The 23,914-nt window shown below is 40.8% G+C and overlaps 1 protein-coding gene across 1 annotated transcript in view; it reads right to left on the bottom strand.

Moving 5' to 3' along the window:
• Nucleotides 1-3,476: 3,476 nt before the first annotated feature.
• Prrg1 (proline rich and Gla domain 1) overlaps nt 3,477-23,914 on the bottom strand; it is a 104,457-nt gene continuing 84,019 nt past the window's right edge. The window contains exon 4 of the mRNA XM_047536835.1: nt 3,477-7,199. Within this exon, the coding sequence (XP_047392791.1) occupies nt 6,714-7,199 (486 nt within the window). The 3' untranslated portion in view covers nt 3,477-6,713. The remainder of the gene's footprint in view (nt 7,200-23,914) is intronic.

Raw genomic sequence — 23,914 nt, 5'->3', positions numbered from 1 at the left:
TTGGTTGTGGAAGTGTTATGGGCTGTTTGGATTGGTTTTCTCTCTTGCTTTTTCATACTGCTTGTATGTCTACCCATCTTTCAAATGATTATCACTTCTTCTTTTAGGCAAGGGACTAATCAGTGAGCTTAGTTCTCTTAAAAGCCTCAAGCTGGGTGAATATCCAGGTGTTGATACTTTTGCTCAGTATTTGTCCTCTGCTGTTCCCTGTATCAGTACCACTCTGTGATAAGACACTAAACCCTATTTACTACAATTACTTCAGAGCAAAGCCATGTACTATTCAGCCTTAGCGGGGAAGAACTTGTTGATGCTGTTCTCCACAGTTCCTCTAATCCAGATATAAACTTTTAGTAAAGATTTAAAATAGGTTGAAACATTGGTTATTAAATATAATCAAATTCCCATAATGTTATATAGGGGCTGAAAGTGGGAGGAAAGAAAAATTGGGCAAAAGAAGAGAGGAAAAACAGAAAGAAAAAAAAATAGATAAAATAGAAAAGAATAGTATGCACCAAGGTAAAAAGAAGAAAAAGATGGATGGGGAGGGGGGCTTGAGGCCATAGTACATAATGTAAGAGGGAAAAGAGGGGGTAAGAGGGGCAAGTGTAAACCTGAGCTGGAAAACAAAGATAGAATGATTCCAATTAGTGCTTTAAAACATGGGAAGAAATAAAATCAAGTGGGTTGAGGGCAAAATATTGAATATTAGCATAACAACTATCAAATCAAAATGAAGAGTGATATATATCAAAGTTTATGTTAGTGCTATTTATAGTAAACCATGCCAAGGCGAAGAAAATCCTTTTTGAGCCTTGGTTTGGATTTCCTCAAGTTTTGAGACCTTTAAAAGATGTCTAAGACTCTTCGGCTTTGGATCTCCCAGAGGTGCTGGGTCCCTGGTTGTTGCAGACCTCCCCCAACTTGTTCTTGTTTGTCAGCCCAGGAGCCTGAGAATGGATTCTTGGAGGGTGCTGTGCTATGTCTGCTGGCTGTTGTTGTTTTGTACTGGAGCTCAAGATGCAGGGCTCAGAACTGTGGCTCTGACTACTGCAGGTCATCATGCACCCACTCCTCTTCACAGGGTCCTCTTCAAAATGTCACAGAGCTGGTGGCTGTCTGCAAGCATGACACCGTGGTTGTGGGTTCTCTGTGGGTGATCTATGGTGTATAAGCATTTCCTTCACCGACACAGATTGCCACAGCCTTGTCTCTGCTACCAGGAAAGAGACTCAGCCAGTTTGCCTGAGTTCAAACTATCACTGTGAACCATGGGCATTGCAACCCTTAGCTGACTGGGACAGAGACAGCTATTTTGTCTGTATCCAAGGTCTTGGCGGGCTGCAGCTGCAAATCCTCAGTTCCATCCCTCTCTGCTGCTGTCTTGGATGAAGACTGCTTCCACCAGTCTCCTTCTGAACTCTCACTTCCTACTACTATGAATCTCTGGTGTCTGTTCCATCTCTGCCCAAGCTCCCACAGTATTTATGCAGAGCACTGGGTTAGGGCCAGCACTTCCCCTAAGTTTCCTGCTCAGGTTGCTCCAGCCCACTCCCCTTGTTGGCAGTAAGGAAAAGGGATTTCAGCAACTTTCAGCTAGTAGAGATCCCTTTATAAGTTCCTTCTAGATGGATTATTGACTGCAGGGGTACTCTTTCTGGTTTATTTGTTACTCTACAGTTGGGGAGATGCTGTGTTGATTTAATTTCTTCTTGGGTGGCTGACCAGCTGTGGACTCCATAAAATGACTGCTGTGCTCCACATGGTTTTCAGTTCATAATTTGGGTTAAACTGCTTGATCTTTAATGACCCAGTCGCAGCTCCTGTTGTGTTTTAACTTGGTCTGCTCCCAAGCCCCTAGTTATTGTTAAGGGAGTGAGCTTATGTGCTTTTCCTCTCTTTTGGTCTCCATTTCTGCCCTCCCCCCAACACTGGTTCAGGTTCAGAGTTAAGGAACTCTGCCCTTATTTTCTTCTCTGGTAACCAAATTTCAAGTCTCTCCACGTCCCAGTCTAATGTTGGGTCTTGGAGCATTTATGTCACCTATATCTCTGCCTCCTTTCTGTGCTATAGAAGGGTCAGGGTTCACTACCAAGCTCTGTTCTATCTTCTTAAATCCGTAATAGTATTATCTTTAATGAGAAGATCTGAACTATCCTTCTAGTGTACTAGAAATGTCTTTTGTCCTTTTTTCTGTACTGGGAATTGAACCCAGAGCCTTCTGAATGCTGTACTACTGAGCTCTATCATTTCCAGTCCAGCGAGGTCTTGATATAGGTGTTGAGTGTCGTTGAAATTGCTATATATTTAAAAAGTATTTTTTATGCTTTTTTGGTAAGTGTCTGGGGATATATGCTTACAAAACACTTAGACTTATAAATTACATTTAAAATTATTCCTTGAATACAGCTTTAATTTTTATACCATAAAGACCAACTTAGGTTTACATTTGCTTGGCTAATGACATGATGTATTAGCATTTACTCTTTGAGGTGGCTATACTTAGGAAAATGCCTTGTGGTCACAATGTTTTCATCTTGTGCTTTCTTTTCTCATCTTCTCAAATGTCAAGAGCAAGCTATTCTGCTAAGCAGGATAAAACCAGCTTTTTGCAAATACCACCATTCCCAAGTCTTGACAAACTATTGGGGGACTCAATCTATTCCTTTAGTGTTTACATTTTTTTTTTTTTTTGGTACCAAGGATTGAACCTAGGGTCCCTCTACCACTGAGTCACATCCCTAGCCCTTTTTACTTTTTGTTTTGAGACAGGTTCTCGCTAAGTTGCTGAGGTTGGACTTGAACTTGTGATCCTCCTGCCTCAGCCTCCTGAGTTGCTGGGATTACAGGCGTGCACCATCACACTCAGCAAGTGTTTTCATTTTTATCATGCCAGGGTCATTCAAAAGTGGTACAGAGAGGATTTATTTATTTATTTATTTACTTATTTATTTTTGTGCTGGGGATTGAACCCATGTCCTTGAACTTGCTATGCAAGTGCTCTACATCTGAGCCACAACTGAGCCTAGAAAGTTCTTTTTTATGCTGGGAACATCCTGAGGTTGTCACCAGGAGATTTATGGTTTCTTAGCAATATTCCCTAAATCCACAAAAAAGGAAACATAATCATTGTACCTTATCAAAAAGAACATAATTAATAAGAGCTTATGCAGCATGTTTATCATCTAACCATAATATGATTAACTCATGGCAGAAAAAGCCTCTTGGGTTTAAAAATAGCTTTATTTAGCATACCAAAAACACAGAAACAAGAAAACCCCTACCTAGTACAAACATAAAAATAGTTAAATACCATAATTTAATGTAAACCAAGCATTTAAAAATGTGAAATATTAGAATAAAATTCATGCTATTTACATAGAACCAAGTTAAAGCTACCTCCACAGTTATTGGATCAGATCAGTCTTAAAGAAGTCATCATTAGCAATGTAACAAACACAACATCTCCATTTGTATTGGTCAATAGGAAAAGAAGAAATCATTTTATTTCCTTTAAACAAATACAATTTATTGTGACATTTAGAGCAGAGAAGCAAAAAGTGCCAGTTCTAGGATTCCAGACACAACCACTGCATGTGGAGGTTGGTAAATCATTCCACTGAAAGACCATTGAGCCCATTCTTCAATTTCAGTCCAAACTGGTTGATTCAACTTAGTTACTGCTTAAGAAAGGTACTAAATACATTCTGCAAAAATAAACCTTTATTAAAAATGATCAAAGGCGAATGCAATATCAATCAGGTAAGAAAGGTAAAAGCATAAAAATATATATTATTCCAGACAAGCCCCTTCATTATAATAAATGTTAAGAAACTCAGTTTATAAAACCAGATGGGGTAGCAAAAGGGATTTTAAAAATATAAAACCCAAACCATATTCAAACAAAACAAACAAACCTAAGATAATGTTTCATGAAGAAAGTGATATCTTGTTTATTTTCTCATCATCATGTGAAAGCTGCCATGAGATTTTGTGGTTGATGGAGCTATTTCTATGGGGGAGGTTTTCTTTAACCAACATTCTAAAAAGCTGTAGTTATTGATCAGTTTAAATATTTGGCTTTGGCTTCAAGGATCAACATTCATTATTATATTGCAATCCAGGTATATCTAAAAGGCAGCATTAAATTCAGTATCAGGAGTTTAAAATGTAAAATCAAGTCCCAAGAATAGATACGAAGCAATAGACTATTGTGTTTGCCTAATCCTGCAGTTCTCAAACTTTTGATCTCTAGACCTCCTTTTACACTCTTAAAATCTATGGGGATCTGGATGCCAAAGCATTTTTGCTTATAAGATTTATGTCTATCAGTACTTACCACATTAGAAAATAAACAGGAAAAAATTTAAGTACTAATTCACTTAAAAATAAAAATTGATTATGTGCCAACATAAATAAATCACATTTTTATGAAAAATAGCTATATTTTCTAAAACAGAAAAAAAGATGTGTGGGAAAACAGCATTGTTTTATGTTTTTCAACTCTTTAAGAGAATTAGAGTGAAAAGACAAATAATCTTCTTATATTACGATGAAAATAGTTTGACCTCACAGAGTCCCTCAGAGGATTTCAAGGAACCTCAGAGGTCCACAAGCCACACTTTAAAAACTGCTGGTCTAATTTAACATCTGATATTAATGACAAGAGAGCAAAAATCCACACAAAAGGAGCCTTAATTTTCATTTGAAAACAAATAAAAAACTCCACACATACATACATAACTCACCGAATCAAATATTCCCTCCCACCTGCAGATTTAATTAAAAACCAAAGATCACCATGCCATGTAGTCATGGCAAAATCTGAAACAATATTATTGTTTCTGAGACCACTATCAAGATATGTTCAGTTTTTGGTCTATGGAAACTATGATACCTATTAACCAAACTCATATATTTCAGTTCCCTTTCCATTTCTTCATCTTGTTTGCTGAGTTGGCAATCACCTTTAAGTTGGCACAGCTTTGGTATAGACCAGAGTATAGTAAGGGTTAGGCAACAGCCCATATACTCAGACTGGGAATATGTTAGGTATTTATGGAGACATCTGCTCTATTTCTCACTGTGTGAAAACTCTGATCAATTTTTGGGAAACAGGGAGAACATTCTCTTTGAAGCACAATAATTCTAGGATCTCACACTTGGATTGCCCTCCATGTTGTATAAATTACATACGCACTATCTCAGTGGATCCTTTTTTCTCTTTCTGAGCAATTTACATTGGTAGTTCCTTCACTGCCTATCCCTTCTGCTCCAAGGGAAAAATAAAAAACCTGCATTTTTTAAAAAAGTCTAATGAAAATACAAAATGAAATAGCAACAATAATGAGATCTGTGTGGGGCTATAACTAGATTTAGTGTGCACCTGCCACAACACATATTTTGCAGTCTTTTTTTCACCAGATGAAGGGTGATGTAAAAAACTGTTTATTATTTATTTATTTGGTACCTGGGACTGAACTCAGGGACACTTGATCACTGAGCCACATCCCCAGTCCTATTTTGTATTTTATTTAGAGACAGGGTCACACTGAGTTGTTTAGTGCCTCGCCATTCCTGAGGCTGGCTTTGAACTTGACTCGAGATCCTCCTGCCTCAGCCTCCTGAGCCACTGGGATTGCAGGTGTGTGCCCCCGCACCTGGCACAGTTTATAATTTAATGGCAAGTGGTCTCATAATCTTGAGGCAAAGACTTCAGTCTGTACGAAAACATTAAGAATTGAAGAACTTTTAACTGAACTCATGGGTGCTTGAAGATTCTGTGGTGGTAGGACAGACAATCAGTAGATTATAAGGAAACAAAACTGCAAGAAGAAAATAATTACTACCTCCCTCTAGGAGCAAAGGACTAATTGGTATCTATTGCCTATTATTAATACATCTATCCTCATTAAAAATTATTCCATTGCCAGGAAATCCTCCCTACCAAGATGTTAATACAAATAGCATGAGACATTCTAAGATGCTAGGCAATGTGTTTAATGGCAGGGGGTGGGGGTGGTGGGTGGTAGTCAACCAAGAAGAAAATCTCTAGTTCAAAATGAGTCAAATACCAGTAATGAGCAAAGATTTCATTGCTAAAACTCTAAGTACTGTGTATACGTGCTCTCTTTTTCTTTATTTTGAGATGTTTCCAAAATCGAGACTGACTCCATACTTTGTTTCTTCTTTTAAGGTAAATGAAGAAATAGGAGGTTAACAAATCCTTTAAGAATTAGAAAACATGCTAAGTACATCCTTTTCTGCAAAATTATACACCATGTTTATGGCTATGTATGACAAATTCTTGGTGCCCTTTTCCCCCCAATTTTGGTGAGTAATGCTCTGTTTACAGGTGACTTAGATAGAAGTTAATGGATTTTTAAGACAGTTATAAAATATACTGGGTTGATGCACACACATGGACACATGCATATATATACACGTGTGTGTGTGTGTGTGTGTATACACATATCACATGAAGACCCTCACTGGGATGTTTTTCATTCTTTACATTTTTCCTCTAGCAAAAATGAGCATGGATAATGATTTTATAATAGGAAACAAAACTGAAGAAAATCAAACCAGTAAGAATGAAGTGGTATGCTGAGTCTAATAAAATAAGTCAATACACATTTATGTAGTGGTAAAGTGCTAGAAATTTCTTTCATTAGTATTTTAAAAATGATTAGAATAAAAAGAAGTTTGCAGCTTCATTTGATGGTGGTGACCACAGGCACCATAGCTATGGCACTGGCTGAGCTGGAGTTGACTATGTCTTCATATTCTGGGGGAGGGTCTAAATGAGGTTCTGTTTCACTCCTCCGCAGGTTCACCTGGCCAGTAGCTTCTTCATAGGTTGGTGGGGGATCACAATTGGACAGGCGAGTGGAGACAGAATCTGAGCGCCCAACTACATATTCCAGAAAGCCCGGAGACAATCCACTGCTATCAAACACTTCATCTGGTGGGGGAGGCGGAGTGATGATATTAAGGTGCTGAGGGAAAGGAATATGGCTTTCAGTCACTGTCTGTCTACGAGTTTTGTTTCTTAGGAAGCATCTCCAGATAAGGAAAATGACAAGGAGGATAATGAAGAGACCAAAGATTAATGGAAAGGTAAGATAAAATTGAAACCAGTCACTTCCTCTGTTACTCTCTCCTTGCTGTGCTTTTGTATAGGTGCTCCAAAACTCCTTCTGAAAATGCAAACAAAAGAAATCAAAGTCAGTATCATCAAAAGATGGGAGATGTCAGATGAGCAAATCTCTGGGTTCAATGAATGTCATGAACAAAAGGCCAAAACCAGATTTGCTGGTTCAAAAGACCTACAGCCTGTATTTTCTATGATAAGGAATTATGAATACTGAAGAACCTACACTTAGGATAGGGTTATGTCCCAATAAGCCCGTCATAAATTGAAAATATCATTAATTTGAAAATCCATTTAATAAACCTAACCTACTGAACATCATAGCTTAGGAGCACAGCACAATGTAGTCTTGGTTGCTTGGCTATTTGCCCTCATGATTAAGGGTCTGCCTGGGAGCTAAAGCTCCCTGCTGCTACCCAGTATGGAGAGAGAGTATTGAACCAAATAGTAGTAGCCCAGGAAAATATCAAAATTCAAACTTTGATGTATGGTCTTTAGTGAATGCATATCCCTTTCACCATCACAAAGTTGAAAAATTCGAAGTCAACTATCAGTAATTGGGGACCATCTGTATATCATTGTGCTCAGTCTGCATCCTCCTTAAAATAATCAGAAACCAAGACTTTCAAGACTTGGAGTTATTTGCATTTTCAGCTATGACATTTTAGAATAAAAAATAAGGAATGAGGATTTTCTCCTTTTCAAATTATACCAAATAATTTACCATTAAAAACATAAGTCAAATGTCACTGTCCATATCCAAGGTCCTCATCTCATGATCTCCATCATCATTAATGTTATGATGTTAGTCATAACACTATCATTAGTGTTTGTTTGGGGTGTTATAGGCTTTCTGCACCCAAACACTGTGCAGATGAAGCCTTGTTTTCTAATGGTTCTTTTGGGGTCCCCTTCCATCAGACATTCCTCAACTCCTCCACCCACAAAGTTTAGCACACAGATGTTAACCTGAAGGTTGAAATTACATATTATTTCTAGGGGAGATCTCAGGGTTGTATAGAAACTGTATTAGGGTATGTCCAAACCTAGACCTTAATCCTAATTGAAAAGTAGCCTGGCATTTCAAGTCTTGAATGTTTGTAGGGGAAATACTTAAAAGATACAAAGCAAACTTGACTCAATTACTAGTTATGAGATTTGGAGAAGTTACTCCTTTAAGCCTTAGTTTCCTCTAAGCCTTAGTAACCTATAAAATGGCATAATATGTAAATAAGATAACATAAATAACCTGTCTAATTAAGTCCCTAGCATATAAATAATAAATAGTAGTGATCATAATTAACCTTTATATAAAGTTTCTGCTTTAAAACGACTGATGAATCTATCCTATACCTTGATACAAAGGTTACCAGGTCACCCTCAGTCTCGATGCTATTGATTATCTCTCACTTCCTTCTTTCATTCCACTCTGGGAAGTGAACCCAGGGCCTTGTAAATGCTAGGCAAACACTCTACCACTGTACTCCACCCCCAACCTTTGCCTCTATTTTTCCATGTTTAAACATAGTCAATAAGTACTATTCTTATAATCTGTATTTATTTGCAGGTCACTAATATTATTTAAATCTTTGACATCAAGGGAGGAGCCCTTGACTTATATTTTTAATGGTAAGTTATTTTTCCAACTTGGAAAAAAAAAGGAGTCATGGAAGGGAAATTGAGGGAGTTTGACTACATCAGGGATTTTAAACTCAGATGTTCCATGGGCATGGTAGTGATGCAAAATCATTAGTGTTTTACCCTGGAACTAGATCTTCTATGAGGGGCATTATTATTACAACACTCTGTGATTCTAAGATGCATTGGGATGTGTTTTGGGAAATATTGTATGATTTTTACTAGAGGCTTATGCATATTTCAAATGATATACTTAAAATATGCAAGGTTCAGTATTAAAATAAGCTCCAAATAGAAAAAGTACACCCCAAACAGTTTTCAAAGGATTATACCAAAAACCTGGAATTGTCAAATGATTCATTTACTTCATTACTATTAACAATGTAATCACAGGTGAAAACTTGTGAAATATAGATGAATGAAGTTTTTGTTTTTTTGTTTTTTGTTTTTGTCGTCCTGGGGATGGAACCCAGGGTCTTGTGCACGCTGGGCAAGTACTCTACCAATGAACTACATTCCAAGCCTGAGCTTCTTTTAAACAATAAATATGCTTTTAAAATTCTACAACATTGGGGCTGGTATTGTGGCTCGGTGGTAGAGTGCTTGCCTCGCATGTGTGAGGCCCTGGGTTTGATCCTCAGCCCTGCATATAAATAAATAAATAAAGGTCCACTGACAACTAAAAAAAGAAATTAAAAAAGTTCTACAACATTGACTCTTTTTATAATTGTCATCCTAATTGAAAATTTTAATTTTATAAAATAATGTTTAAAATATAAAAAATAGATCATACAAAATTTCATTAATGCAGAAACAGATAGAAAGCAAATCACTTGTAATTTCATCACAAAGATACAAGTACTATGAACATTTTGGTTTACATAAGTACTGTTGGGACTAATGACACGTTAACTAACTCAGGCTGACTCCTTACTCCCTGGTGAGTGAGCAAGATCAAGGCCTCAAAGGCAGTTTCAATAGTTAATGACGATAAATCGGACCACTGTCAGGGATTGGTTAACAACAGTTCCGCGAACGTGATCAGCTCGTGCTTGCCATATAGTCCTATGGGACTCTCGCCTGCGTGAACCTCCCATGCCTTGCTGACCTTTAAGCTGATTGGTTCCTGCCTAGCCCCCACCCTACATAAAAGCTGTGTGATTTCCTCAATAAATGAGTTCCTGCTGTGACTGGTCTCCCTGACCCGTCTGATTGTCCTCCGCCCGGAGGGCTGGGAGTGGGCGGTCAGCCGGCTCTACCTATCCTGGTCTGACCTTGTTGGGGAGTGTCCCCTTCCCTTGCTGCTGATCGAGAAGGGCAGGGGGGCTTAAGACCCCGAAAAAGTACAAAAATTTTTTTTGTCTACTCTTTCTCCTATGCTATTATCAATCACAATGGACTCCCTACACAAGTATCCACTCTTTACAAATTTGGAATCAAATTGCACTAAGTGGAATAAAAAGTATTAATCAGGGGCTGAGGTTGTGGCTCAGTGGTAGAGCACTTGCCTAGCATGTGTGAGGCACTGGGTTCAAGTCTCAGCACCACATATGAATAAATGAACAAAATAAAGGTCTATCAACATCTAAAAAAATTAAAAAAATATTAATCAGCTATTTCTGGAGACTAGCAAGTATCTTATACAGGCTCAATTTTCCTTGACGTATAGGTGAAATTTTACCCTCTCTCTTAGTCTCTCAGACCATCCCATCTTTTGCCTCCATTTCATCTTATCCATGAATGTAAGTAAATATGTGATATAAAATAATTATACAACTAACCCAAGATAGACAATAAAAAGTGGTCATTTCATATTATCCACATTGCTTTAGAATAACAAGCATTAATAACACACATGAAAATGAGTCTTTTTTGCATGCCTGGATGGCATAATTGTTCCTCTGGTTTCTTTGGTATGATAGGAAATAAAAAATCTATAAGCTAATTTTTTTGTTTCCTTTGAAAAAACATAAAGAAAATGTAACAGATGTTAATTTTGGAGGGATTTATTAAACCCAATTTTTATTTCACTTGTAGCAACTCAATCTTCACTATATCAAATAATGTAGGTACTGTTATCATCCCCATTTTGCAAGTGAGGAAATGGAGGCTCAAAGAGATTACATAATAAACTCAAGATCATTTAACACGTAAACTTTGGAGCTGGGGTTTGAACCCAAGAAGCCTGGCATTACAGCAAACTAAAAAGCTGTCCGTCTTGATGTATGCGGTATTTCAAACCAATGTGACCCCTCTCTTAGAAAATTCAATCTTCCCCTCATGTTTCATGTACAGTCAAAAGCAAGCCTGCTCATTTTACCTTTCAATTAAATAATGATTGAAAATATATTTCTATTTTTTAAGTAAATAAAAAAATAAAGAAGGTACTGAACAAAAAGGTATTGACAGATTTCTTTCTTTGGGAAATACTTATTTTGTTCTTGAGGTCAGAGGATCAGAAGAAAATTCACATAAAATCAAGACTAATATTATAACTGGCAATTCAGACAAATAGATCCAGTTCATGTCTCAGTAAGCTATTTGCATAGATCTTTATCTCACTGAAAGCACTCAAAAATTACTTAGAAGCAAATAATTTAACACTTTAGTAGAACAGTGCTTTAGTATGAATGAGAACTGCATAATAGTTATGTTTACAGTGGCACAAATTTTGACATATCCAATCAAGAACTTGTATAATAATTAAAACATTTTATAGTAATGTAAAATACCATGTAAAATATTTGCTTAATGAAGAAAAAAAGTGATTAAAGAGAATCCAAAGTTTTAGAACAGGCTAAAGTTATACAAATGATAGACAGATCTGAAGCTCCCAGAAAGGTCTTGTTAGAAACATCGAGGTGCGTGATTGGAAGCGGGTGGGCAAGGCAAAGTTTACTTCCACTGGAAGGGTGAGCTACAGAACCTGGCTAGCAAGTGCCTGGGTGGGCAGTCCACCTGTTTATATCCCTAATGCAGCACTGCCCTTCCACCCTGATTGGAGGAGCTTGTGGTTACAATTTATGGGGATTGGCTAATTTTAAAATAGGGGGGCAAAGGGGAGTGCTATAATTAAAATGGCTATAATTGAATCCAATTAAGGCTGAATACTATATTCTGAAAATGGATCACCAGACTTTCTGTTTCTCACAGTCTGACAACCATTTCAGAAGGAGGAGCCTCAGGAGGTAAAATTTTCATCATGATAGGGGAGTTAAAGAACAAAATCCAGTAGATACAAATTCCATCAAAGACTGTCTGCTTCTCTTGTATAAAATATGTGCTTTTCTGTTTTCTTGCTGCCATTTATGAATAGAATTTGAGAAACTCAAAGCAGTGAAGGCCTGTATTCATAACTGGAAAGAGTAGAGTTGAGCATATTTTTACCATATTTGATTAATCAGCTCAGAACCTACCTGGGAAAGTTGGGAAGTGGGTGATTTCCCTGTGAGTGTGTAGTGCTGAGAAGGGCCCAGAAGCATTGACATAGAACACTTCAGTTGACTTCTCCTTTCCTTAAACAAGAATGATAGGGAAGGAAGTCTGTAGAAGACAAGGGACTAAAAACCAATTCTAACACCAAAAGCTGCTTTTGAAAACTATGGATTCTCTTTAACAATTCTTTTCTTCATTAAACAAATAATTTATTTGGTATTTAATGTTGCTATAAAAATGTTTTAATTATTATAGACCAAACTAAGAGCCCCATTGAAATTGGGGACAACTTCCTCAATAGGCTAGAGGGCTATCCCTGTCCTGGCCTGGGGGACATCAAAGAAACTGAGAGTGGAGATCTCCCCTCTCCCAGGGCATGTTTAGCACATGCTAACTAAATATGCATATGTTTGTATCCAGCCTTTTGTCTCACTTTGCTTCCTTTTCACTTTTAAAAGCTTTCCACTCCCCAGAGCCTCCTGAAGATGGAAAATTCGAAACTAAAAGCTTTGTCTATCTTCCTTTGAAGCTGGCAGTAGTGCCATCAGGTAACAATTTGTTGAGAGCAGAAAGTCAAAAGAACTGCAAGCTGGAAATCCAAGCAAGAAGCTCAGAATTCTTCTAATTTCTTATCAAGAGGGGTGTTCTAGGGAAAATGGCTGAACTTACACACAAGTCACCTAACAGATGTATCTAACTTCTGAGAAAATAAAACACTTGTAAATTGATACAAATAGTAAGGTATTTTTTGCTGAAAACATACTAGGAGACAGTGAAGTGTCTGCGGACAGTATTTGCACTGGGTAGGTTATGTGCCAACTCTTTTTTTTTTTTCAACTACCAGTTGAAATACAACTAGCTGGGAAATGAAGAAGAGGGGAAAGGTTGGCTACGCCTCATGTAGATTAACTTTGGGGACTTTATTTGTGCAAGGTGGCACACAGCTTACATAAAATAAAACCTCTTTAATTTTGATGTGATTATTCAGGATACTTGGATAAAACCAGTCAAGGTGGTGGATTTGGTAACTGTCCCGATGTAAGAGGCAAAAGGAAGAATCCCCAGTCCCAAAATATCACTAGTGACCAGTATGTAAAGTTGATTGATAAAAATTTATTTGAGGAAAATAAGCAAGGTGCAGGAACCTGTCAATTAGGCTACTACTTGGGTAAGGTAGGGGAGAGCATGTATCCATGCATGCTATATAAAACAAGTGGATGTAAGGCTTCCTAGGAAGGCTGCCTTCTGTGGCAGGAAGGAAGATACTGAGGACAAGACAAAGGCTTCACCATTAATCATTTTATGTTTATTCCTAAACCTTTTGGATATACTACTTCTTCTAAAACATAAAGAAATTCATTCTTTCAGGGAAGTTAGGGAATGACTGAATGCAGCAAAGAGCATGGACACTGGGTCTGAACACTTGGAAGGGACATGCACACACTGCGCACAAAAATAACTGCCAATCATTTATAAAGGACAGCTGTTGCTTAAAATAAAATAAAGTCCAATGTGTTTATATGTATTACATACAGCAGAGAATTGAGCAGAACAGAAATGATGCAAAGACATTACACTCTTCAGAAACGAAATGGTTCTTATTCTGTCACTTATTAGTTTTGCGATTTCAGAAAATAACATTGCCTCAATGCGGTTTTTGCATATGTACAATTGGGACAATCCATATAGCCCAGCAGACTGTTGTTAACAACACAGACAACCTATTTTAGATACCTGAATCACTAACTAACTTATAGCATCCACGTATAACACTGGTCGTTTAAAAAAATGGGGAAAAAGATGGATTTAATTCTGAGTTAGATTGAAAACTGCCATGTCCCTGTAGTCATTTTATATATGTTGGATGAGCCACAATGAATAGAATATCCACTGTAATATAAAGCCGATACTCTGCCTCCCAACCACCTGTCAATCTGTGCTCTGCCTGCCTCTTACTTACAGGAATTTCCGGCTTACACTGCCGCCATTTTCCTGCTTCCCACGTTATGTCCTAACATGCTAAATAGCTATTGGTTCATCAGTCAGCTTGTAAGTATTCTCCTCCGCTACTGGTTCCTTCCAGCCCAGGAGATTCTAATATCTGGGAGAAGCGCAGAAGCCATCTTCCCTTTTTTCCTTTCTTTTCGCCCTGGAGCGGACGTGTTAGTCGTCTGCATAATAAAGTCTCTTGCGTGAGACCTCATGTCTGTGGTGCATTTTTCTGGGAGCTATTGGTGAGCCGCAACTGAGCCGAGTACACGGGCGACAGTTCAGTGGGATAGCCCAGCGGTGGCTAGAATTGCCGCGGGTCCCAAGCTGCCTTACATCCACAAAGACCTTAAATGATAATATCAACTGTGTTTATTTATCAAGAAGCTTGTGTGATAGAAAACACCAGGGCTGATGACTGGCAAAAGTATGACAGGGTCTACTTTGGAGTCCTGTAATTCTCTTGGCCTTTCTTCATGGTTACAAGGTGAATGTGTCTGCTCCTTACATTGCAATCTCATATCAGCATCCCAAGAAGGATAATTACCAAGATCAAATGCTTTCTTTCCACAAAGATCTGTCTGTTTTATCAGAGGAATAAACATTTCTTAGAAAACCAGACATTTCCATGTATTCCTTAGTGCAGAAGTCATATGGCCACCCCAGTGGCAAGAGAGACTAATAAAGTATCTTAAAAAGGGACCATGACTGCCATGACTGATGTAGACTAATTATGATTTATTAATAAGAACTGGGCACATTGTCACTTCCCCCAAATCAGTGTTGCATTAACAAGGAAGAATGAGTGGAATGACTGTTAACCAACAGTGTCTATAATACCATTCATCCCTTAGCTGGAGATGTGACATTGAATTAGTACAGTCCTAAGCAAAAATCAATATAATACATGCTTTCCTTTTTCCAGAGGATGTCTCAGGTAGTGAAATTTTTGATCAAAGTGGAATGAGCATAAGTATAAAAACAGTTGAAAATTTAGAAATATTTGGTAGTTTTAGGTAAATCAAAGGCCTATGAAAAATTACTATAAAACAGAGTCAGGTAGCCAGGTGTGGTGGCGCATGCTTGTTATCCCAGTGACTTGGGAGGTTGACGCAGGAAGATCAGAAGTTCAAGGCCAACCTCAGCAAATTAGTGAGCCCCTAAACAATTTAGTGAGACCTTGTCTCAAAATAAAGAACACAAAGGGCTGGGGATGTAGCTCAGTGGTAAAGCACCTTTGGATTCAATCCCCAGTACCAAAATTTAAAAATCAATTAAAAAAAAAAGATGTCAGCAAACATTTTCTCTTAAGGACTTGATAGTATTTTGGACTTGGTAGGACAGTCTTTGTCATACATATTAACTCTACACTGTTGCATGAATACAGCAATTGGCAATATCAAAACAAATGGACCTGCATCTGTTCTAATGAAACTTTATTTACAAAACCAGATGGGTTAGATTTGGCTTCTATACCATATTTTTTCAACTCATGTTTGTGATAAAACAAATGGGTTTTTAAACCATTTATAAAACAGAATGATTAAAAGTGTGTGTGTGTGTGTGTGTGTGTGTGTGTGTGTGTGTGTGTATGAAACAAATGCAAATAAGAGAAGGTACCCAAATCTCCTTGGATATTTGTTAATTCATTAATTACTATTGAGATATTCTAAGTGTTTTGTCCAATATGTGCATGAGGGCAGAGTGAATCAGTTGTTAAAATTTGAAAATCAGTATTATTTTTTAGTATCCTAGGTTATCCCATGGTGTAGCCATGGTTGACAGCCAGGCTGCTAAAGAGTCCTTCACAAAGGTCATTGAGTGCATTCATCATTTGGACTTCCTTTGATTGTAGATTCTGATTCAGCAGGTCTGGGATGGGGCTTGAAATTTTGCATTGCTAATAAGTTCTCAGGTGAGGTTCAGGCTGTGGGTTCACAGATAATTTTTTGAGTCACATGATGAGCCACTGGTTTTCAATGACAGGAATGCCTCTGTCCATCCCAAAGGCTTATGCATTTGGTCTGGGAAGGGCCCAGGCACTGAGATTTTCAAAGGCGTTCCAGAAGACTTTAATGTGCACGTTCCAGAAGACTTTAATGTGCACCAGAGCTTGAGAACCTTCATGCTAAAGTTCATGGTGCTTTATGAGTTAGTTACTAGGTTTCATTAGCTCTAATATGCTTCCTTTTGTTCATTCTCCCCCCCATACTCATTTCTTTCCTTTTCAGATCCAAAACATCCAAACAAGGTGGGAAGCAGAGTTAGCACTTCATTCTTCTGCTCCTCTCCATCTCTGCTGACTGGGGAGGAAGTTCAGAATGGAAGTGGGAGGCTCAGGTACCAGGCTTTGGGGAGGAGAAGCACAAAGTATTGTAGGTATTGGCATCAGAGCCACCATTTTAGGTCGGAAGCCATTTTACCTATGGGGCTCTTAAGTTTCAATCCTGAGGCAATGCTGCTTAGCTTCCTGTAAAATATAGAGGTCAATATCACCCCAGCCCATGATGTAACCCCTGAGCATGCATAAAATTCCTATTACAGACTATAAAACTGCTCTGTGAGAATTGACACGCTGCTGTTCTCTCTGGGGGACAGCCTTGTTGGTTGGCCCGTGTGCTACTGACAATAAATCTCTTGTGTGAGATTCCGGTGTGTGGTGTGGTGCTTGGACTCTGTTCGGACTTCATGCGTGTCCTTTCATTGGTCCATGACTCAGATAGGCTCCTCCATCAATCTTGTTCTCCCTGTGGGGATCTGAGCTGCTTTGGAATCCTATACTTGGTCCTAAGCCCACCCTCACCAAGAATTCACCTTCCATTTCACCAAGTGCTTGACTTCTCATCCACTGCTGGCTGATTCAGATAAGTTCCCTGCCTTCGATCAACTCAAACGGCCTGCAGGTCCTGGGAAGTGACTGTTGAACATCTGGCACTCCCAGGGTTCCTCGCTTGACTAGGGGTACCCCCAACCAAGGCTTTCAGAGCCATGGTTGATCCCCACTGTCAACTGAGTCCATAGGTCCTGAGGGTGTTACCCTGGTAAAAGATCCTTCTCTACGGGTCTCAGTCACTCTTCCAGCTCAAAGCCCTGGTGCCGGGCACCAAGAACCCCTCTGGGCCTTAGCCCCAGCTACTGTCCTGAGGCAGTGATGACTTCCAGACTGGTTAGCTCCTTCTTATTTGGTACAAGAGAACACAGAGGGACGCCTCTGCTTCTCCCTATCTACTCTCTCTTTTGCCATGGGTGCAGCCACCTCTGCCAACCCCTCAGACACCCTTTTGGGTTGCCTTTTGGCAAATTTAGACTCACTTCACCTTACCCCTGACTTGAAGGCACAAAAATTAGTTTGTCTTTGCAACAGAATTTGGCCCCTCTATACCTTAGACAATGACTCCAAATGGCCACTTAATGGCACCCTAGATCCCAACATTTGAGGGACCTTTTCAACCTTTGTGAGCACTCGGGGAAATGGAAAGAGATCCCCTACGTCCAGGTCTTCTCCTTCCTCCATTCCAAGCCATCCCTCTGCTCTTTTTGTTCTCCAGTCCAGGTTCTACAAGCCCTTAAGACCCCTCGACCCCAGGACCCTCCTGAAAACCCAGATTTTGACCCTGCTGATGATCTCCCTCTCTACCAATCTCAACCTTTTGCTCAGACTCCTCTGGGACCTCCCTCACCCACTTTCAGTCCTCCTGCTACTTCTCTCACATGGAACTCTCTAACCAGCCTGCACCCCTGCTTCCCCTTCACGAAGTAGCAGGGTCTGAGGGAGCTGTCAGGGTACACGTCCCTTTCTCCCTCAGTGACCTTTCTCAAATTGAAAAGAAGCTAGGGTCCTTCACCTCCAATCCTTCTGGTTACATGAAGAGTTTCAATACCTAGCCCAATCATATGTCCTCAACTTCTATGATGTTCATATGATCCTGTCCAACACTCTCCTACCTGAGGAATGCAGGCGAGTTTGGGAGCAGGCCAGAAATTATGCTGACAAGGTCCACCAAACCACTTCTGCTCACCCACTTGGCACTGAGGCAGTCCCTGATCGTGATTCTAACTGGGATTATAATCCAGCTAGTGGGATCACTAATAGAGACCAATTTATTACCTGTCTCATGGCAGGACTATGAAAATTGGCATATAAGGCTATTAACTATGAGAAACTCCAAGAAGTTATTCAGGACAAAAATGAAAAATCCTCAATGTTCTTGGACTGCCTTACAAAGGTCCTTCTACAGTACACCAATCTAGACCCTGAAACACCAGATGGGAGACAACTACTAATGACCCATTTTTCTCCCAAAGCTTCCCTGATATTAAGGCTAAACTTAAACACCTAGAGAGAGGACCCCTAACTCCATAGGCAGAGGTCCTAGTGGTGACTTTTAAGGTGTATAATAGGAGAGATGAAAAGGCTCGTAAACACAAATATTAGATGCTGCCCGAGGCCTTTCAACCTGCCCCAACCACAGGTACTTGGACACCCCCACACCCTAAGAAGCAGCCAGGGGACCCCTGGGTCCTTGTTTCAAATGTGGTAAAACAGGTCACTGAGCCAGAGCATGCCCAAATACCCAGAAGCCTCCTGGTGCATGTCCCAAATGCAGTCAGGAAGGATATTGGGCTGTCAACTGTCCTCACACAGCAAGAGGTGCAAGGCCATGTGGCCCTGATACCTTTCAAGCAGATCTTCTAGGTCTGGCAATGGATGACTGAGGAGGCTCAGGATCCCCACACCCAACCACCACCATCACTTCTCGGGAGCCCAGGGTAACCACTGTGGTAGCAGGTAGGCCCATATCTTTCTTTTTAGACACTGGAGCCACATACTGTGTCCTAAAGGAGTTTTGGGGACCTACTTCCATTTCTCGTTCCTCTATTGTTGGGGTAGAAGGAACACCTTACCAGTCTCTGTAAATCCCTTTGCTTCACTGCATATTCCAGGGCATTACCCTTTCCCATTCCTTCCTGATGATTCCCCGCTGCCCAGTCCCCCTCTTAGGCAGAGATCTCCTAGCCAAAGTAGGAGCTTCTATTACCTTTGCTCCTGAGTCTCGCCTCGACTCCAGCTTGCCTTTAGTCCCCCTCCTGTTAGTACTTCAGGCAAATTCCGTGGACCCCTCCTACCCCTTACCTGCATGAGAAGTTAATCCCTTGGTCTGGGACGTCCAAAACCCCTCCATAGCTGCTCACCAACTCCCTTTGGTTATACATCTCAAGGATCCCACCTACTTCCCAACACAATCCCAATACTCACTTTCCCTCCAGAGTTTCAGGGGTCTCAAGCCTCTAAGCTCTGATCTCCTCCAAAAGGGCCCCTGATGCCAAACAAACTCCCCTTTTAACACACCCATATTAACGGTCAAGAAACTGAATGGATCCTACAGACTTGTACAGGATCTTCGCCCCATCAGTGTGGCCATAATTCCTATTTACCCAGTAGTTCCCAACCTATATACTCTCCTTTCTACCATTCCCTCCGACAACACTTACTTTTCAGTTCTGGATCAAAAAATGCCTTTTTCCCCATTTCTGTACACCCTCAATCCCAAGACATTTTTGCCTTTACCTGGATAGACCCGGACACCCATATATCTACCAAGTTAACTTGAACTGTTCTGCTCCAAGGATTTAGATATAGCCCCCATGTACTTGACCAAGACCTTTCTAGGGAACTATCTTCCCTCTTACTCCCTCAATTTAAACTTATCCAATATGTAGATGACCTCCTTCTTTGAAGCCCCTCTCTACAGATCAGTCTAACTAACGCCAACATCCTCCTCAACTTCCTAGCTCACCACAGATATCAGATTTTCCCCTCAAAGGTTCAGCTATCTCCCCACCAGGTCACTTATCTGGGTCTCCTCATTACACCAACCCACAAGGCAATCACCGCTGATAGAAAAAATATAATTTCTTCCCTACCACTTCCCACTACAAAAAAGGAGATCCTCTCTTTTTCAGGGATGGCAGGATTCCTCTGCTCTTGGATTCCAAACTACTCCCTTTTGGCTCGTCTTCTATATGAGGCTGCAAGTGGCCCTCTCTCTGAACCCCTCCTGAGTCCCATCACTCATTTCCACAAGCTTTAACAAGCCCTCCTGGAGCCCCTGCTCTCTACCTTTGTGACCTTACTTGCTCATTCTCTTTGTATATCACAGAAAAGGATGGATATGCTTTGGAAGCCTTGGGGCACAAACCGGGATGACCTTCACTCCTGTCCCATACCTTTCAAAAAACTAGATATAACCATCCAAGGTTGGGCCCTCCTTGTACAGGAATCAAAGACACTAACCTTCAGATCTCCTATCACAGTTCTCTGTTCTCTCTCCACATCACCTCTCTGAACTTCTCACTTACAAAGATCTTCGAACACTTCTTCCTTCCAGGATTCTTTCCCTTAAAGTTGCTCTTATAGAGGATTCTACACTGACTTTTCAAACCTGTCCACTGATTAATCTGGCCAGTCTTCTTCCTCCTCCTTCAGGAAACTCCCCTCCTCCACTCCACTCCTGTGTGAAGACCCTAGAAGACCTTCTACCTCACTCTATCCACATACAGGAGGGGCCTCTGTCACAAGCCACCTACACATGGTTTACTGATGGGAGCTCTTTCCTTCATGAGGGTACCTGCAGGGCAGGGTATGCCATAGTATCCCTTAATGAAATCATTGAGGCCAAGCCTCTACTCCCCAATACCTCCAACCAATAGGCAGAACTTATTGCTCTCACAGAGGCCTTTACTCTAGCTCAAGGATACACTCTTAACATTTATACCAACTCCAAATATGCTTTCAATATCCTCTTGTCACACTCAGTCATATGGGAGGAGAGGGGACTCCTCACCACCAAGGGGACCTCGGTGGTCAATGCCTCCTACATTATGCCCCTGCTTGAGGCCTTCCATCTCCCCACTGCAATAAGAATAACTCATTGCAGATCCCACCAAACCGATAATTCTACAATTTCCAAGGGAAATAACAAAGCCAATGGGGCGGCAAGACAGGCAACCTTAAGTCCCTCTGCTGAGGCCCCCATTATGACACTGTCTTCCTCACTTCAAACCCATACCCCTACTACTCAAGATATACTAACTTACCTACATAACCTCTTCCACCCCAACACCTCTGTTCTGCGAGAATACATAAAGTCCTATATTCCCCTTTCCCTGCAGGACTCAAAATTTCTAAAAACCCTCTCTGCTTTTGCAACATCTACCAAAGTTCCAATCCCAACTCAAACCTTTGCTGCCCCCCCCACCCCACCTTTCCAGTCCATCAAGCCCAAGGCCATTTACCTGCATCTGATTGGCAGATGGACTTCACCCACATGCCCACAACAAAAAAATTTAAATATCTCTTGGTCCTAGTGGATACCTTCACTGGCTGGACAGAGGCCTCCCCTACAACCAATAAAAGGGCCCAAATAGTGGCTAACACCTTAATAAGAGAAATTATCCCCCGTTTTGGGTTGCCTGGCTCACTGCTGATTGATAATGGCCTGGAGTTTACATCTCAAATCTCCCAAATTATTTCCAAGGCTCTAAATATCCCCTGGCACTTTCATATTCCCCATCATCCTCAGTTGTCTGGAAAGGTGGAACGGACCAATTGAACCCTAAAATCCATCTTGACCAAACTATCACTAGAGATACATTTGGACTGGCTTAAATTCTTTCCTCTAGCCCTACTCAGGGTCAGGGCCCTACCAAGGAAACCCCTAAATACCTCTCCCTTTGAGCTGATGTATGGCCACTCTATGCTCCCTCCTACTCTTGCTTACCAGCCCTCCACCATCCTGCTTCACCTAATGACCCCTCTATCTCAGTTGACCCATGCTGATCAGCTGCTGCCTAATCCTAAGGCCTCATGTTCTCCTCTAACTCCAGGAGATCTAGTCCTATTCTCTACCCCTCTACACCTCCTCTCCTTCAATAACCTCCAAATGGAAGAGTAATCTTGACTACCCGCTTCACTGCCAAACTTGAGGTCATCCCGCACTGGATTCACAACTCCCACCTCAAACTGTTCATACCATCTCACTATATGGCAACCCCACAGGCCCCCTGTCTTTATGCATTTCCAAAACCTTGGCCTTCAACCCTCTGGAGCTCCTGCCAATTCCTGATTAAGGCTCTTCTCTGCCAGAAGAGGCTGTTGCAATACATAAGGATGAGTAACACAAATGGCAATCTCCCCTTTACCTTCATGACTCTAATCTTCTTCCTTACCCTCTTGCCAGACCCAGTCTCTTCCCAGCCAAATCTGGCTAACGTCCCCGTGTGTCCTGAGGCCTGCTCTTCCCAGGGATATTTTGCTGCCTATACCCAAGTCCACAAAGGATGCTATGATTGGGCAACCCTCTGCAAACAGGGTCAGACTAGATATTGGACGAGGTAATCAAATTTCAAAGCTAGACTGACTCAATGTTCCTGGCCAGCTTGAGCCACTCTCAAGACCTACTGCTGAACTTACCAGACCCATGTGGGGCTGTCTGATGGGGGTGGAGTGCAGGATCAGGCCCACAAGGAACACCTTTTCACTGAACTCCCCCAAGTACTCCACAACATGTTCTTTCCCACAAGGCGACCCCTTAATCTATCAATAAGATGTGAACCCATACCTAAGGATCCTTTCTTAATTCAGATAATCAATACCAATCACCACCTGCTAAACCTTACTAATCCCTCTCTGGCTCAAGGATGTTGGATGTGCCTGAAGGCTGGCTTTTTTCATTTAATAGCTAGCCCTCTAAACCTAAGCAGTTCACTGGTATTCAATGGATCTCTCCAGACCCTGCCAACATTTCACCTAAGCTTTCAAGAATACCCCTTTTCCAATTTGCTCCAATATGTTTTAACTCATCAGGGAATACGTCAGTCTGGGACTTGAAGGAGGATCAATGTAGACAGATCATCCCATACACAGTGTCTCAAAACTCTCACTGCTCACTGGTCCCCAAGGCCTCCTTCCTGTATGAGACAACTGTATATCGTTGCCTATCCCCTAGATGGAAGGGCATATGTGCTAGGGGATGAGAAAGTCCCCATCCCTCTCATGGCTCATATGAGCCCTCAGCACAAATGGGATGTTCAATTTATTCCCTTATTAGCTACCCTGGGGGGTCACAGCAGGCCTAACCACAGGAACAGCAGGAATAACCACATCCATTACCTATTATCCTCAGCTCTCCAATCAGCTGATAGGCAACATCCAACAGGTAGCCGAGTCTATACTAACCTTCCAAAATCAACTGGATTCCCTAGCTGCCATGGTCGTACAAAACTGCCTTGGACTGTAACTATTAACAGCAGAAAAAGGAAGCCTCTGCCTATATCTACAAGAGGAATGCTGTTTTTATGTCAACCAGTCAGGAGTAGTAAAGGATAAAATCAAACAACTACAAGAGCAGCTAGAAAGGAGGAGACAACAACTAAGCCAACAGTGCCCCTGGGGAATGATTTAAAGTATGGTCTTGGCTTTTCCCCCTTGAAGAACCTCTATTAGACCTCTTTATGTCTCTCCTAATAGGACCATGCCTGCTAAATTGCCTACAGAAGTTCCTACAAGACCAGATACATGAGTTCACCAACCAATCGGTCAATCAACTGCTTTTCCTTCAAGACTACCAGCCCCTGACACTCAAAGCCAAGACCTGAGACTCACTATTGACACCTCCGGCTCCAAAAACTCTACTTCTA

This window comes from Sciurus carolinensis, chromosome X (genome assembly GCF_902686445.1).
Source record: "Sciurus carolinensis chromosome X, mSciCar1.2, whole genome shotgun sequence".
Lineage (NCBI taxonomy): Eukaryota > Metazoa > Chordata > Mammalia > Rodentia > Sciuridae > Sciurus > Sciurus carolinensis.
This window is presented reverse-complemented; position numbering and strand designations above follow the sequence as displayed.